The 15,067-nt window shown below is 56.3% G+C and overlaps 6 protein-coding genes across 6 annotated transcripts; 3 read left to right on the top strand and 3 right to left on the bottom strand.

The window, feature by feature from the left end:
• Nucleotides 1–1,764: 1,764 nt before the first annotated feature.
• CC84DRAFT_1259497 (uncharacterized protein) lies at nt 1,765–2,649 on the bottom strand (the record flags this gene model as incomplete). The annotated part of the gene is made up of 1 exon (XM_018184918.1): nt 1,765–2,649. One exon carries the CDS (start codon nt 2,647–2,649, stop codon nt 1,765–1,767), a length of 885 nt encoding a protein of 294 aa, XP_018036624.1.
• A 1,578-nt stretch (nt 2,650–4,227) lies between these two features.
• CC84DRAFT_1164567 (D-galacturonic acid reductase-like protein) lies at nt 4,228–6,153 on the bottom strand. The gene is made up of 5 exons (XM_018178512.1): nt 5,826–6,153; nt 5,513–5,675; nt 5,326–5,460; nt 4,625–5,279; nt 4,228–4,576 (listed from the first exon to the last, which is right to left on the bottom strand). The coding sequence occupies exons 1-5, from the start codon at nt 5,847–5,849 to the stop codon at nt 4,312–4,314; spliced, it is 1,242 nt and encodes a 413-aa protein (XP_018036623.1). The 5' UTR covers nt 5,850–6,153; the 3' UTR covers nt 4,228–4,311.
• Nucleotides 6,154–6,323: 170 nt separating this feature from the next.
• On the top strand, nt 6,324–8,013 carry CC84DRAFT_1164566 (aldolase). The gene has a single exon (XM_018178511.1). The coding sequence runs from the start codon at nt 6,747–6,749 to the stop codon at nt 7,743–7,745; it is 999 nt and encodes a 332-aa protein (XP_018036622.1). The 5' UTR covers nt 6,324–6,746; the 3' UTR covers nt 7,746–8,013.
• A 2,065-nt stretch (nt 8,014–10,078) lies between these two features.
• Nucleotides 10,079–10,848, top strand: CC84DRAFT_756074 (uncharacterized protein). Its single transcript, XM_018187319.1, has one exon. The coding sequence runs from the start codon at nt 10,293–10,295 to the stop codon at nt 10,803–10,805; it is 513 nt and encodes a 170-aa protein (XP_018036621.1). The 5' UTR covers nt 10,079–10,292; the 3' UTR covers nt 10,806–10,848.
• Nucleotides 10,745–13,221, top strand: CC84DRAFT_756096 (uncharacterized protein). The gene is made up of 2 exons (XM_018187320.1): nt 10,745–11,026; nt 11,242–13,221. The coding sequence occupies exons 1-2, from the start codon at nt 10,916–10,918 to the stop codon at nt 12,859–12,861; spliced, it is 1,731 nt and encodes a 576-aa protein (XP_018036620.1). The 5' UTR covers nt 10,745–10,915; the 3' UTR covers nt 12,862–13,221.
• Nucleotides 13,222–13,501: 280 nt separating this feature from the next.
• CC84DRAFT_1164563 (uncharacterized protein) lies at nt 13,502–15,014 on the bottom strand. The gene has a single exon (XM_018178510.1). It carries the CDS (start codon nt 14,697–14,699, stop codon nt 13,581–13,583), a length of 1,119 nt encoding a protein of 372 aa, XP_018036619.1. The 5' UTR covers nt 14,700–15,014; the 3' UTR covers nt 13,502–13,580.
• Nucleotides 15,015–15,067: the final 53 nt, after the last annotated feature.

Genomic DNA, 15,067 nt, shown 5'->3' with positions numbered 1-15,067 from the left:
AGGCATGGTACCGGACTATACGAAGACGGTGGCGGAAGCCTATACTGAGTTCACGAGACGATATACGCCAAATACGCAAATCTACTGGGCAGGCCTGGCCAGAAGGCTGATTACGCATGACCAGGAAGCTGTCGATACATCGAACATTGCGGTGTCCAGTCCTAAAGCAGACAAACAAACTGCACTCAACATCACAGATCGTGACTACCTTCCTTCATGGGTCCCAGAATTCCGGCCCGCAAGGAATCTCGCATGGGCAGCACCCTTCACAGGATCCTACGACACCGCAAGAGCAGCGCCATTTTTCTTTTTCTCGCTCCCCAAAATCGAAAAGGTCATGTTCGCCACAGGAGCAGTTATCGACACGATAGCACTCACAAACTGTGCATTGGACATGAAAGCGCCGCATTACTTTCAGCACCCAGCCTTCTTCTTCCCGCTCATCGATTATCTGACCATGCTTCTGGACCACGCGCCACCCCCCAGTCCCGATTCCGACCCATTCCCAATCGAACTAGCCAAAACTCTCACCTCGGGCATCGGCGACTGCCCGCACGCAGAGGACCTCTTCTCACGATACACCTTCATAGAAAAGCTAGCGGCCTCCCGCAATCTCACCCCCGGCTCCACCCCCTGGCTAACAACCATCTGGACCGCCTTCAGCAAGCACTACCTCTCCCCCACGGGCTCCCTTTACCAGCGCATCCTGCTCCACGCCATCACCGGAAACCGCACGCACCTTGTCGTCTCCAACGCCGACGGCGATGCCCTCTCCCCCGACGAACAGCTCGCCTTCGCCTTTCTGAACTACATCGGTAACATACTCATCTCGAACCGCCTGTCTGTTACGTACGAAGGGCGCATGGGGCTGGTGCCGGGGATCGCGAGGCCAGGAGATGGGCTGGCACTGATCAATGGGTGCCATATGCCGTATGTGGTGCGCGGCGTAAAGAGGGTGACGTACGAGGGCGGCGTCATAGATGAGGCGTTGCAGGTCGTGGGGCCGTGTTACTTGCACGGGGTTATGCGGGGTGAGCTTTTTGGGAGGGTCTATGGGGAGAGGGTGGGGGAGCGGTGGGACGGAGCAGGGTGGACGAGGCACCCGGGGGATCAGGCGGATAGTTTGGGGGGTTGGTTGATATTTGTGTAGGGGTAAGGATGGGGATGGGGATGGGGATGGGGATGGGGACGGGGTTGAAAGAGCGGGATGGGTGATTCGGATGGGGCGTCTTTGTCGTGATCCGAAGCATGGGTTGTGAGAGCGGGAATGGACTCGTGCATGTCTCGTAGTAGGGAGGAGCGTCGCTGCGAATAGAGAACCTGTTCGACTGCATGTGTGCATTTGCAAGGGGTAGTAGCTAGTCGCAACACAAAGTCTTTGTTATAGTTCTTAGACCGCGGACCGCCTCATTCACTTCACCTCCCCTGCCTGCCTTGACTGCACCGAACTACCCATCTACTTCATCGCCGCCACGTCTTTATTTTACTAGTTATATATACCGTCTCCGTCAGCAAAAGCTTGTCAAATCAAACAAAAAACCAGCATTGGTTTCTCTGAGCCGGACTCCGAAGTGGCTTTTAGTTTTTGCCCTGTTCTGGCGGTGGGCAGGGCGAAAAGGGGATGGGGAGGATGGGACGGTGCGGCGGTTCGAATCACCGCGCTGTGGGCGGATTATGGTATCACTCTCGTTACAATGTGATTCAGTTCCCTGTGCCCCGTCCGCGATCGCTCAGCTCCCGTGCCCACGCAGCACCAGCACGCCCTCACTCCTCGCCCAGCGCCGTCCAGATACCGTCTTCCACGTCTGCCCTGACCCTCGCCGCCTCCTCGCCGTCAAGCCCCACCCCGAAGTTCCCCGTCGCGGCGAGAAACTCGAGCTCAGCGGGCGTGGACACGCGTCCCAGCGCCGCATTGCGGTAGGGATACCGCGCAAAGCGGCGGATGATGGGCGTATGCGCCTCGTTGACGCGACACCACCAGAACACGGTGCGGGGCATGTCAGCGCCAGGGGGCATGCCGACGCGTATCAGGCGTGCGAATTCGGCCGTCGCCGTGGACGAGGTCGCGAGGTGCGGGTCGTGCAGCTCGTCTCTGACGGCGTAGTGCGACTCGACGAGGGCCCTGCGCGCCGCGATCTCCGGCAGGAGCAGCCCTTCGTGGACCGCAAGGTCCTCGGCATGCGCAAGCGGCGCAGTCACAAAGTTGGACAGCACGCTCCAGTGCGCGAAGCTCCAGCCCTCGCGCTCCCAGCGCGCCCACGTGTGCACCGCCAGCGACGCCGGCAGGGCCCTCAGCCGCCTCGCGAACCCCAGCGCCAGCGGGTCGAAGAACGCATTCCGCCAGCGCTCGTGTGTGCCCGTGCAGAGGTGGCGTGGCGCCTGGTCGAGTAGGACCGTCAAGCCAACCGCTTGGACGGGGAAGTCGGGGGATGTGGGTGCGGGTAGGATGGCCAGCCAGTCGAGCGCTTGAGCTTCCGGTAGAGGGATCTTGGAGAGGGCGAGGAGGACGGGCCAGCCGAGGGCTTTGTATTCTGCAAAGTTGGAGTGCTCGGCAGCCCAGTTGGAAGGGGTTGGCGGGGTGGACTTGGGCCAGGGGACTTCGGAGGTGAAGAGAGAGGTTAGGCGGGTGGGTGTGATGAGGGTTGCCATTGCGGGGGGAAATGAGGTTGTGGTGGACATGGTGGAGGGGCTGCTGGTGGTGGGATGGAGCAGAGATTGCACGCGAGGCGGGGATGTGTATGTAGATGTTCTTCTGAGCCTTTGGATTGCGTTTAGGCAGCAGCGCTGTCGTTGATGATATGATTTGATGAGGAGAAGTCGTCGAGCGGGGATGTGTATCAAACCGACCAGGTTCACTAGCGAAGCTGCGTTGGGACGATGGGCTTTGGTGGGGGCGACTGCTAGTAGTGATATTTACCCTATGACACCGACACTTTACTGCACAAAGCGAGCAGTGTACTCTCCGTCTCTGCCACTTCTCTGCGCTTGCCTTGTCGCCAATGAACAGCACGTGAATCAAGCCAGGGATTCCAATATAGCTTGGGAGTAAGCCTCAATCTCGGAAGAACCCGTTAATTCATGTTGTTCACCGATCATCTCCTTGACACCACCGCAGTCCGATGTGCCACACAATTCGAGAAGTTCCTTCTGCCGGAGATCGATCAGATCCCGGATGGCGTGGCGGATCCTGGGCCTCGTTGCCTGAAAGTTAAACTTGGCCTTTCCTTTCTCGACAAATCCTCGGTACCCAAGTGCTTCGTTCGGAGGTTTGCACCATTTTCCTGATGAACTGGTCTGCCAGAGCCCAGATGAACCGACTGCAAGTACCCGCATCGATTTTGAACGTGTTGTTGAACTGATTCGCGGGCCCGATTGAATAATCCGAACTGGTAACCCTCGAAAAGGGTGCAAGGCTGCTCAGAATGCGGGCACTCAAAAAAGCGACGCAAGCCATGCATAACGCGTTCAGCGACAATTCTGGCATCAGTTATCTCGTTCATGTTGTTGCAATTGAAGTGTCTTGCATGAAGGATTCTCTCGCCGAGGGCAATGCAATGAGACTCCAGTGTCTGCCCCGACCGCTGCCGGGCAATTCTTGAGAATCATCTTCCCAATCATTTTCCCTATTGGTAAGCGCCTACCGGAACGATCGCCAGGTCTTTGTTAGCAAGCACGTCATCATAGAGGGTCTTGTACTAGACCCCGTCGTCGAAGTCTACGGCTGTTTCTCCGACTCCCATCTCTCTGACTGTTCAGCACCACTGTGCGAGAGGGTACTGAGCACCGCAATGCATTTATCTGAACACCGATGCATGTGCTCCAGAATGGCGGAGGACGCGAATACCATGTTGTCATCGAACCACGAATCGGTATCTGAGGCGGTACTCGTAATTTTCGAAAGATCACCGACAGTCAATCTGGCGTTTGGAAAAGTTATGGCGGTCTGGTTTAATTTGTCAGCCGAAGTCATGACAAAAGCCCTGACGTTAGGTGGTTAATGTTAAATGGCGATTGAAAGCGAACGTTCGACAGTGAACAAGCTGTCCAGGGCCATGCTACAAGCAGTCTGGGTAGACGGTATGGCAAACAACAATTCGAATCTTGTCTGTCAAGCGCCTGTTGATCTAAGCATAGCAGCCTTGATTAGCATGAATCGAAATCATTTGCGGCGAATGTCTTTACAAATGAGCACATGTCTCAAGGGGGAGGATTGAACCTCTGAGTTGCAATGAAGTTTCTTTCGATGACTGAAATTTGGTATAGTACTGAAATTGAGTCCGCGCAGCGTATTATTGCTTGCAACGAATTCCTTTACTTCAGCGACCAAGTGCCGTTCTCTTCTACAATCTCGATCGGCCTGTTCTCGTCCAGCGATCTTCGGCCGGCCTCCAGAATGGCGGTTGTGGCAATGGTATTTTTCAAGGTTGGAAGCGGGCGGCTGTCTAGTTGGTCAAGCGTGACCTTGCCCTCGTTCAGCTGGTTGACTGCATCCACAAACTTTTCAAATGAAATGTAGCCGTATCCGATCTGACCAGCGAAGTTGCCTTCCTCGTCCGGGGCATACTTCATGTAGAAGCTGGTGAACGTTAGCGCTGGTTCTGCATCAAACATGGGCCACACTTACGGGTTGTACCACAGAAGGCCAGTATCGTCGTCGGTTACGTCGTAGCCACGCTTCGCCTGGTTCACGCGGATTTCTCCTTTGCTGGCCATGTAGTGGAAGTACTGGTTTGAGTGAACACCAGCCTTCTGCGGCGCGGCCCAGCCAGCGGTGTAGACGCCAGTGGCGCGCTTGCTAGGGTCATCCTTCTTGACCCAGTCGACGAGCAGTGTAATGGTGTCCTCGGTGGCTGGGTCACAGCCGAGATCGGTGGCGATACCCTTTGCGGCACTGCCCATGACCCTCACAGGCTTGAAGCCCGGGACCATGGACTCGTTGATGTCGATGTGGTGGGAGTTGAGGTAGTATGAGATGTCACTGTCCTTGCCAGCCCACGCCTTGAAGGTCTCCAACTGGCTCTTTGGCTGCGACATGTACGAGTAAAAGTAGTTGAAGTCGCCCAGCTTTGTGGCCCGGAAGCGTGCATCGGCGTATGCGGGGTCGAATCGCTTGTGGTGCTCCACGTATACGAAGACATTGTGCTTCTTCGCTGCCTCGTACAGTTTCTGATGGTGCTCGAGCAGCTTCACAGCGGGCTTGGTAACCAGCACGTGGTGGCCTCGCTCGATGGCATACAGAGCTATTGGGTAGTGGGTGGTGTCAGGGGTGAAGATGGTGACTGGCAAGCGTCAGGAAGGCGCGAGGGATGGGACGCGGCTACTCACTGGCACTGCCCTTGGGCAGCGCGTCGATGGCTTCCTTGTAGGCGTCGGGGTCGCGCTTTCCTTCCTTGGGGAACTCTTGGAACGACACATCCAGTCCGTTGTACGCCTGCGAGATGTTCTTGTCGAGATGCTGGCCTGGCCATGGTCAGCGCTCGCTTCTGCGCTGTGCATCTTGGATGCGACATACGAATGGCCGGGAACTTGTCTCCCGACACGCCCACCATGCTCAGGTTTCCCACCTTGCCGCGCCGGCGCAGGTCAAACAGCGTCAGTCCAACCACGCCCACCTTCTTGTCCGAAGTCGACGCACCGCCACCGACGAAGCCGGTGGTGTACTCGCCCGTTCCCACCTGCGTCCACGGTCAGCGGGCGTCCTCGTTGGCGCAGCAGGCGGTGCGATGGCTGCAATTGCTGACCGCAAAAGCAAAGCCGGCACCTGCAGCCATTCATCCTGCGACGGCAGCCACGGTGGTTCTAGCCGTGTTGGGGGAGCGACTCACCATGAGCACTTCGAGGGGCGCCATGCTTGCCGTTGCTGTTGGTTCGCGGGTGGAGCTGTTGGGAGACGCGCAGTACGTAGACAACTAGGGAACACACCGTGGGGAGAGCAGTCGAGGTTGCTTTGAGAACTGGAGGCTGCTGCCCGCGGCCGTCGGCGTCTGCGTCGGCTTTTGAGCACGCCTGCCGCACGCCATGGCGCCTCCATCGCAGAGACGGAGAATCCTGGTCCGCGAAGGAGGGGTGGAGGGGCAGCGTGGAGGGGCCGAGGGGCAGCTGGGGCTCCACCGCAAGCCCCATGATTTGCCGGGCTCCCGTCCAGCTCACGGCCGCGCGCAAGCAATCTGCCTTCCCCAGGCCAAGACACGACAACTGCACCCCACGGCGCGATGCACGCTCCGATTCGTGCGAAATCTTTCCGCCGTCTGGTACGCGTGCAGGGAGGCGCGCCATGTTCGACGTCCACTCATCCACAGGTGGTATTTCGTCCCATGAGCTCTCGATAATTTTAGTCACCTTGTAGAAAAGGCCGCAACCTGTCCCGCTTCTCGCGCAATGTGTCCCGAGCACGCTGCGACCTTCGGTCGGCCCACTTCCATGCACGCGACGCCTCGATGAGGCGGCTCTAGCTCCCTTTGACTCGAGCTACGGCTTCGCGGCGAATGGGAGGCTCCAAATCGTCACTGTTCCCGACCACCGTGACGATGGACGAGCCAACAAAGGGTGGGATGTCTTTGGGCTGCCGCCGAGTCCAGATGCCCTACTTTACACCGATGCCCCGTCTCGCTGTTATATTAATCGCTGGCCCGACCTGCGCACCGCCTTAGCTGCCATTGATCACTCGTTCCCTCTCACCCGGAGTCCCAATTACTGTCATTGCCTCTGCCTTCCCTCCGTCTTCTGCTCACACCTCCACCTCCACAATGGCTTCAGGCGCTGTCAACGGCCACGCCAACGGCACCAATGGCCAGGCCAGAGAGCGCACGCCGCTCCGACCCGGCATCTACTCGCCGACCATGACCTTTTTCGACCCCGAAACCGAGGAAGTCGACATCCCCACAGTCAAGAAACATGCGGTCCGGCTTGCGGAGGCCGGGCTTGTGGGGCTCGTGACCATGGGTTCCAACGGAGAGGCCGTACACTTGAACCGTGCTGAGAAGGCAGCCATCACGCGAGCAACCCGTGAGGCTCTGGACGAGGCAGGATACCAAAACGTGCCCGTGATTGCCGGTGCTTCTGAACACGGCATCAAGCTTACAATCGAATCGTGCAAAGATGCTGCCGAAGCAGGTGCCGAATACGTCCTTTTGGTCCCCCCGAGCTACTACCGCTACGCCATTGACGAGGACGCCATCGTAGAATACTACACCAAGGTTGCCGATGCCTCGCCACTTCCTGTCATCCTCTACAACTACCCCGGCGCCGTCTCAGGAATTGACATGGACAGCGACCTCATCATCAAGCTCGCCGAGCACCCCAACATCGTCGGCACAAAGTTTACCTGCGGGAACACCGGCAAGCTCACCCGCGTAGCACTCGCCACCAATGCCGTGACTTTCAAGAGCAACGGCAGCGGGTACATGGCGTTCGGCGGAATGGCTGACTTCACCGCCCAGACCGCAGCCAGCGGCGGCTCCGGCATCATCGCTGGTGGCGCCAACGTCATCCCCAAGACGTGCGTCAAGGTGTGGAACCTTTGGGCAGAGGGCAAGTACACCGAGGCCTTCGAACTACAGAAGGTGCTCAGCAAGGGCGACTGGGTCCTAACCAAGGCCGCCATCCCCGGAACCAAGTCCGCCATCCAGTCATATTACGGCTACGGCGGCTACCCCCGCCGGCCGCTCAAGAGGCTGTCAGACGAGAAGGTCAAGGCAGTGGCGGACGGCATCGCGGAGGTTATGAAGGTGGAGAAGAGCTTATAAGCGTGTGCAAAAGCGGTCTTGTTCCCTTTCCCTCCCTCCCTCCTCCTTCTGATGCATTTATGATCCTTCTTTGTGGCTTTACGATACTTGCGTTCAATATCCAACTTGCACAATTCAGCTCCACACATTGCATCCATTCGTCCGCCGCGGATCCTGCTCTGTAGCAGTAAAATTAGCTAAGGAAAATTAGGTCATGTTATAGAGATATACTAAGTCACGTGCACGTCAGAGGTCCACAGCTATACGTGGAACCTTTATTTACCACTCCAACTCCACCTTCAAATCAGCTTTTCACATCCCAAATCCAAAATCGTGCATCGGACTTCAATGCTCTCTCGCCTCAAAGTTCTCTCATATATTGAGCCATCTCGCATCTCACTTCTCACTCATCGAATTCCTCTCACATCCAACTCTTTTCTTGCGTTAAACTTTCTCTTATATCAAATCTCATACTAGGCTCCACTCCTACAGCAACCATCTCTCAGATCCTACCTCTCACTAGCTTACACCCCCAGCCATTAACCGCCCACATCTATCCCCCGCCCTTCCTCGAGCGTGCCTCACGACGGCGGACATTGCAGCACCCGGACCCATCATCACATCCGACATTTTACCACCCATCATACCACAATCTACCCTTCTGTCCAGAGTCCTCCATCCCTGACATATCGATAGGAAAATCTACAGAACAAGCTTTGTGAACATGCAGACAGAGTTCATATATACGCAATGGTTCATTTGCCGCGACTATGTCCTCCTCGCAGTATCTCATATTCCAGCGCCGAATGCGCGTGTGCCGCGCCGTCCATCATAATCTCACATTGCCAGTGAATGTAAACAATGCGGTAGGCTAAGGTCATGGTAAGAGGTACGCACCGTGCCTTGCTGGATCGAGTAGTCTATAATGACCGATTGAAAAGACTTCTTTGTGCTATTCCAAAGCATCTCATGCCTCCTGAATGAGTGGTGTCGTAGCTGCATTATTGTTATGGCAGATTTTTTAGATTGGGATATAAGTGAAGGTACTATATACATAATGATACTAAAAGGTATGAAGTAGAACACGACCATCAATCACAGTGGCCGACAATAGAAGATAAGGGTTCCAGCCTAGTGTAAACATCCACGGTAACGTGATACTGTACAAGTATACGGACGCATGGAAGTTTAGACTAACACAAGATAACGTGCGCCGACATTCCTATTTTTCAAGTCAGCCATAGTGGATTTTGGACAAGTACCGTGCATTTCCTAACACTTAACATCGCCATCCACCCACAAATGCAGAGAGACATCAACAGCGCGGATTAGAAACTCAATAGCGTCCAGGACCCAGATAGCATCGCGAAGCTCTGCGACGTCTTAATACCGAAGCGAGCCATTAACTACCTTATGTTCAGCCTGGAGACCGCGTGTGGCAACAATCCTAAGACAACACAGGGGACTTATGTTTTGGACAGAGCAAGATATTTGCGAATGTTAGCAATTGGAGCGCAGCGCTTCATCTAGTCTGTTGAGGATAAGCCATCATAGTTATCTAATGTGTTGAGAACGCGCAAGGATTACCAGTACCACAGGCACCGTCCCCATCGATCAACTAGGTAGGCCCTACCTTAACCCGTACCTCCTTGGCGAGAATTCGAACCAGCCTGCATGTCTATATACGAATCCTTGGTCATGTCGACAGCGTCTCGTCCGTTCCCACTTCACCATTACGATCACCAGGTCCGGGGGCCGCCCTACAACATACACGCAGACTCATGGGCAGGACTCGTTGTATTCGCCACTGGTTGCAACGGAAACTACACTTTCTCTTCTTCGATAGCTCAGCAGCGCTAGAGCAGTCAATGATAGAAGACAACCTCGTGCAAGACGCATCGTAACCGCCCTCAAACCACCCGCAACGCCGATGATTCAATGGCGTGGCCGCAACTACCCAGGAGACCCAGATAGAGCGCCATCAAGGTGGAGGGGGCCGCATGTGTACACATGTACAGAGTACGCGAATCCTGGCAGGGCAAACCGCCATGATGTAATCGTGGTCACCAAGGCATCACTAACAGAAGAGGCCGCTTTGCGGATCTTGGCAGGACGAACCGCCATAGTGTAGCAGTGGCAACAGGACCTTGTGCCATCAAACCTGAAGATAAACGTGACCGGGGGTCATCATCACTGGCCACCGGCGAGGCGCTATGAGCAAAACATGGTTTTCGGTGTGCCCCGATGGAGGGCGAGGGTAAAGAATGATGAGATCTGCAGGTATGGCCATTCAAAGTCGTGACAAAGATGAAGAAGTGGAGCAGTAGAGAGAGGGCGACGGCGGGGTTATATAAAGCTGTGGAGCGCGCTAGTGGCTAGGCAGGCGCGCGAAAACCGTGACCGCGGGTGAGGGTTCGTGCACTCACTCGATGGTGAACAGCACGGTGCCAGAGGCGTGGTGAATGGCGAAAGTTGTTTGCGGTGATCAAGTAGCAAGTCACACCTAGAGGGAACCGATATCCAAAGTCTCGTCTCTGACTAGCCTTGTTCGGACGAAGCACTTGCATAATGACAGGGTTCGATAGGAGGTCGTCGGTGCGCCCCACGGATTGGGCCAAGCTCGACTCCAGACCGGGCGGCCGTTTCGCGAATGTGAAGCTGCGCTGCCCCGATAATAACAAGACATCGCCCTCGCTCGCCATTCTCTGCAGTAGCACCGGTCAGACAGCGACTGGGAGGCGAGCTGGACGTCCACAGCCGGATTCTCTCGTTCATTTGTCTCTTCTTCCCTGTGCCTTTTTAATTGACTTCTTCCGAGCTGCAGGGACGCCCCCAAGCACGAGCGCATTCAGTCCCCTCCCTACGCCGACCCCAGCCGGAACAACCGCTCCAGCTCAGCTGCAGCAGCCGCTCTTTTCGCTGCATAACATCATTCACCGCGCCGTGGAGAGCGTCGACTCGAGCCTCGGCCGTTTGCAACTTCCCGCCCTTCGCACTGGACCCGTGGTTGCGGTTGCGCCTACCCGCAACGCCCCTTCCCCAGCCGTGAAACATTTTACCACACCACACCCTCTCCGTTGACCGCATTGGCTTGCAACAAACGCAAACACACCCGAGCTGTGTCTGCCCTGCGCAAGCGCTGAAGCTCCCCTGCCATCGGCCCGGGATCACGGCTTGCGGCACGGCATCCCATGGCTGTAGCGTCTCGACAGCCGATTGCAGCTGTCCAGCAGTTGACACCGCCCAGCAGCTCGCACGGTGCGCGAGGCCTGTGGGATTTTGCAGTGCCTGTAGACTCCGCGGTGCGTACTTCTTTCCGTTCCAAAATTCATGTCACATGGGCAGCGTCACTGGGTGGGACTACAGGGCGCTATCTACACTATGATCCGCTCCCGCAGGTAGCGCCAGCTACTGGCGCGCCTCGTTCTCGACTCCCAGCCCAGCACTTTCCGTGCCCACACGCAGTCGTCTGAGGACACTTTCGGCCACTTTGTACTGACTGGGTGCGACACAGAAGACTGCATTCCCCAGCTACGAGCCTCCCATGTCCGACGACGTTGCCTCCGCGCATCCCTACTCTCCGCGCCAGCCCCTCGCGTCGCAGCCAAATGGCATGTCAAAATCCAGTCGTGCGAACACGGTCGATTCGCAGAACCAATACTCAGGCGAGAACTATGCGCCTCACACTTCCAACCAGGGCCATGAGCGGGGCAGGGCGCTTGGCGCTGAGGACACCGTCGACGGCAACGAGGAGGATGGCATAAAAGAATACTACAAGGCGCACGAGAAGAACGGCAGCAAATCTCGAGGCAGGAAGAAGAGTACGAAGAAGCATCCACCGGGCTGGACCGAGGCGGAGAAGGACGAGAACAATTGGATCCATCGTGACAAGCTGAAAGAGATTGAAACGAAGGAGTTGGAAGAGTTCAGCATGCGTGTGGGTCGTCAAAGCCGGTCGAACAGCAGGTCTCAGAGCGCTGCCAGGAATCAATCCAGGGGTCGCGCCAACTCTGAGCTCACCGACACAATGTCGAGTGGAGACGACCGCCACGACTATCCCCGCATGATCTCTCCTATACCCGCCGAGGACGAGGAGGAAGAGCCGCCGCATACGGGCTGGGACATTCGGTCGCCTGCCGAGATCGAAGCCGAGAGGGAGCAGTTCGCAGCACGCAACAACAACGTCATAAGACCTAGCACGTCTCGAATACCTATTGCCAAGACCAGTCCTTTGCCCGTTCCCCACAATTTTGTCGACCGAGACCAGCCTCTCCCGAGACCGAGAAACGGCAGTGGCAGCTGGGAGTCCATCGCCGCCAATGGAGCTCGCGTGAGGAGCGGAAGTATGTCCAGTCAGATCCTGCTGGACGACCCAAACGCTTTTGGAGATGCTGGGAGGAGCCCTGTCAAGTCCAACTTCAGCATGCCAACGTCGCCCGTCGACGCCAAGGCACCAAAAGCGAAGACACCAGCCAAAGCCACACCTGGATCTCGAAAGACCAGCGGACCGAAGTCCGGAGCAAAGCCGCGCAATGCTTCAGCTGGCCCGCGAAACACATCGGGGACATCGCCCGTCAAGCGTCCTGGTACGAGCGGTGGATCGATTTCTAGGCCCACCACAAGCCATCGGCCAGAAGGTGAAGCTCCATGGATAGCTACCATGTACAAGCCCGATCCCAGACTCCCACCGGACCAACAGATCATCCCGACGCACGCCAAGCGCATGCAGCAAGAGCAGTGGGAGACCGAAGGACGGGTTGGGTCCATGTACGACAAGGATTTCCGGTTGCTCAACACAGATGAAATTTCCAACAAGAGAGCCTCTTCGATCCTCCCGCCCATCGATCTCGAGAAAGCACAACAGGATCAGACCTGGCCGCTACCAAGTCCGGAAAAGCCGAAGCTGGACCCCATCGAAACCACGATGTCCAAGTCTCCCACCAACGAACAGGGCAAATTCAAGCTTACCCCAACTATATCCCAGGGCCCCACATTCCCTCCTCGTGCACCCTCTCGTGCCCAGGAACCCAAGGTCGCACCTCCTATAGCACCGGTCACACCCAAGGATACGATCCGTCTCCCCGAGCCACCAGAGCCCGAGAAAGAGAAGAAGGGCTGCTGCTGCATCGTCATGTAGCATTTTCATTTCATATACCCAGACTTTGCACTTTGCTGTCCACCCAGCATTTCTCAATCAAGGGGTGGTCTTCATACTTCTGGAGTCACCGGCGCAGACTCCGTTGTTTTCGATCAGATGTTTGGCTGATAGCGTACAGCGACTTGCTGATATCCCATTCCATATTTCCTTCCGTGTCCTGTCGTTTGTATACCTGCCTACTCATCGCGGTTCGGCCGCCTGCCTCGGCTAGTCATTGCTGCCTTTTCTTATCTTGGTCTTGAATGGAGTGGGGAGTTTGCGAGTCGAGCTTGCGAAATTCGGGGGTTCGGGTGTGTTTCGCATAGTGTTTGATTTTTTTTTTTACCACTCCTACGATATTATTGTCTAAAGTGACGGGCTGAGTGCTGGCCATTTCGGTGAAGGGATAGATAAGGTGGCTTGAAAATAGCACGAAGAGACTGTTTTGACTGTTGATTTTAGAGACACGGTGCGCGACAGGTTGAAGTCCTTCCACATTACTGCCTTTCTATTCCTCGCCTTGTAAGGAACTCGGCATTACCAGCTTGTCAAATTCAAGGACTGCTATCTGCTCTCCTGAACCCGGCCGTGGGCCATCTAGGTCCCTACCACGCTGTGCCAAGCCGATCCCATCAGGTATGCAGGAAACGCCACGAAAGATATCGTCTTAGTCGAATTTATAGATCTAAAAAGTCTAAAGAACGCACATCTACCATGCTTTATTCGAAAGTAACCTTCAACATATCCGTCAACGCCCCTCCCGCCATTGTATAACTCAGGACCAACTCCTTCCCACTCTGCCCGAACGTCGGATACGCATGTCCCGCATAGTTATATGGCTGTGGCCCCAATCCAGGTTGCGTAACAGCAAGCTTGATCTCGTCGCTCCACTTACCCGTCACTGTCCCCTCGAGCGCATACCGCATGTAAAACGTGCTGTCCGCGAACGTGTTGAAATACACCACCATGTACGTGCTGTAGTATTCGCTCCAGAAGACATCGCCTGTGGAGAGACTCGCCGAGAAGAGCAGACCCGCGGGCGCTCTCGACGCCACGGCCAGATCGGGCGTCCAGGAGCTTCCGTCCCAGTACGTGTACGTCGCGCGGTCCTTGTACGACGAGGTTGGCACTTTTGCGACGCGCATGCCGCCCGTCAGCGTGGATGCATCCCACTCTTTACTGAAGAGGTAGAGCTCCGACGACGCGTGGGCCACGACGGTGCTGAAGCCGCCGTAGAGCGGACTCTCGTCGGCGTAGAAGAGCTGCGGCACCACGCGCTCTACTTTCGGGCCTGCGACCGGATCCGCGCTGATCTCGACGAGCGTGTTGTACAAGTCGTTCTGAATGTTGCTGCTGTAGAGCGCGACGGGGTACACGGCGATGCCGAGCTCGCCGCCGTCCAGCGTCGGGATTGTGGCGATGGAGGCCTGGGGCCACAGTACGCATCGTGTTCCATCTTTGTCGAAGTGGTCGGCGGTGTACTGCGTTTCGTTTTGTGTGAAGGGGATGGGCATGTTGGGGACGCCATTGGCGCCGAAGTCGGTGGTTTGGTGGAGGGGCGCGCCGTTTTGGCCTACGTATGCGATGGTGTTGTCTGCGAAGCCCTTCATGGAGCCCGTCACGCCGCCTGCGGTTGTCGTCGTGTCGCTGAACGTCATGATGTTGACGCCGTTGATGGTACCGCCGCCACCGCCATCGCGGTATACGTCTGGGAAATTTGAAGATTGTATGCCGATTGAATCCACTGTGAACTTTGGGGGTAAATTTGCGCGCGCTACTAAACCGAGCGCCGGGCTGGTTAGTAGGGAAGCGGCTGTGGTGTAGAGAATGGAACGCATAATGAATGAATGCCGCCACGGGCGGGAACGGAAAGAGTGACTATGAGAAAGAACGGAGATGCGAAAGAATCAGAACATCGCAATGAGGGTCGTAAGGCGCAAGATAAGAATCCGGAGAGGCGAGTGCGGACAGGATCGCGAACGGTTCTGTTTCAAAACGCAAGTCCGGCCCCGGATTTCCCTGCCCCAGGCGGCCAGCCGGGGGCGGCCACGGTGCTACATGTAGAAAGATGTAGAATGTCGTTATCGCTTGGGTTGTGGAGTGCAGTAGATGAAACGGACGATGATGAGCCTGAGTGGACGATACTGTACAAGGTACATGTGGCGCGAGATACTTGAAACAGTCCTACGCGCGGACTATCATTACC

This window comes from Paraphaeosphaeria sporulosa (genome assembly GCF_001642045.1).
Source record: "Paraphaeosphaeria sporulosa strain AP3s5-JAC2a unplaced genomic scaffold CC84scaffold_5, whole genome shotgun sequence".
Classification (NCBI taxonomy): domain Eukaryota; kingdom Fungi; phylum Ascomycota; class Dothideomycetes; order Pleosporales; family Didymosphaeriaceae; genus Paraphaeosphaeria; species Paraphaeosphaeria sporulosa.
The sequence above is the reverse complement of the archived record's forward strand: the minus strand, read 5'-3'. Positions and strand labels throughout refer to the sequence as shown.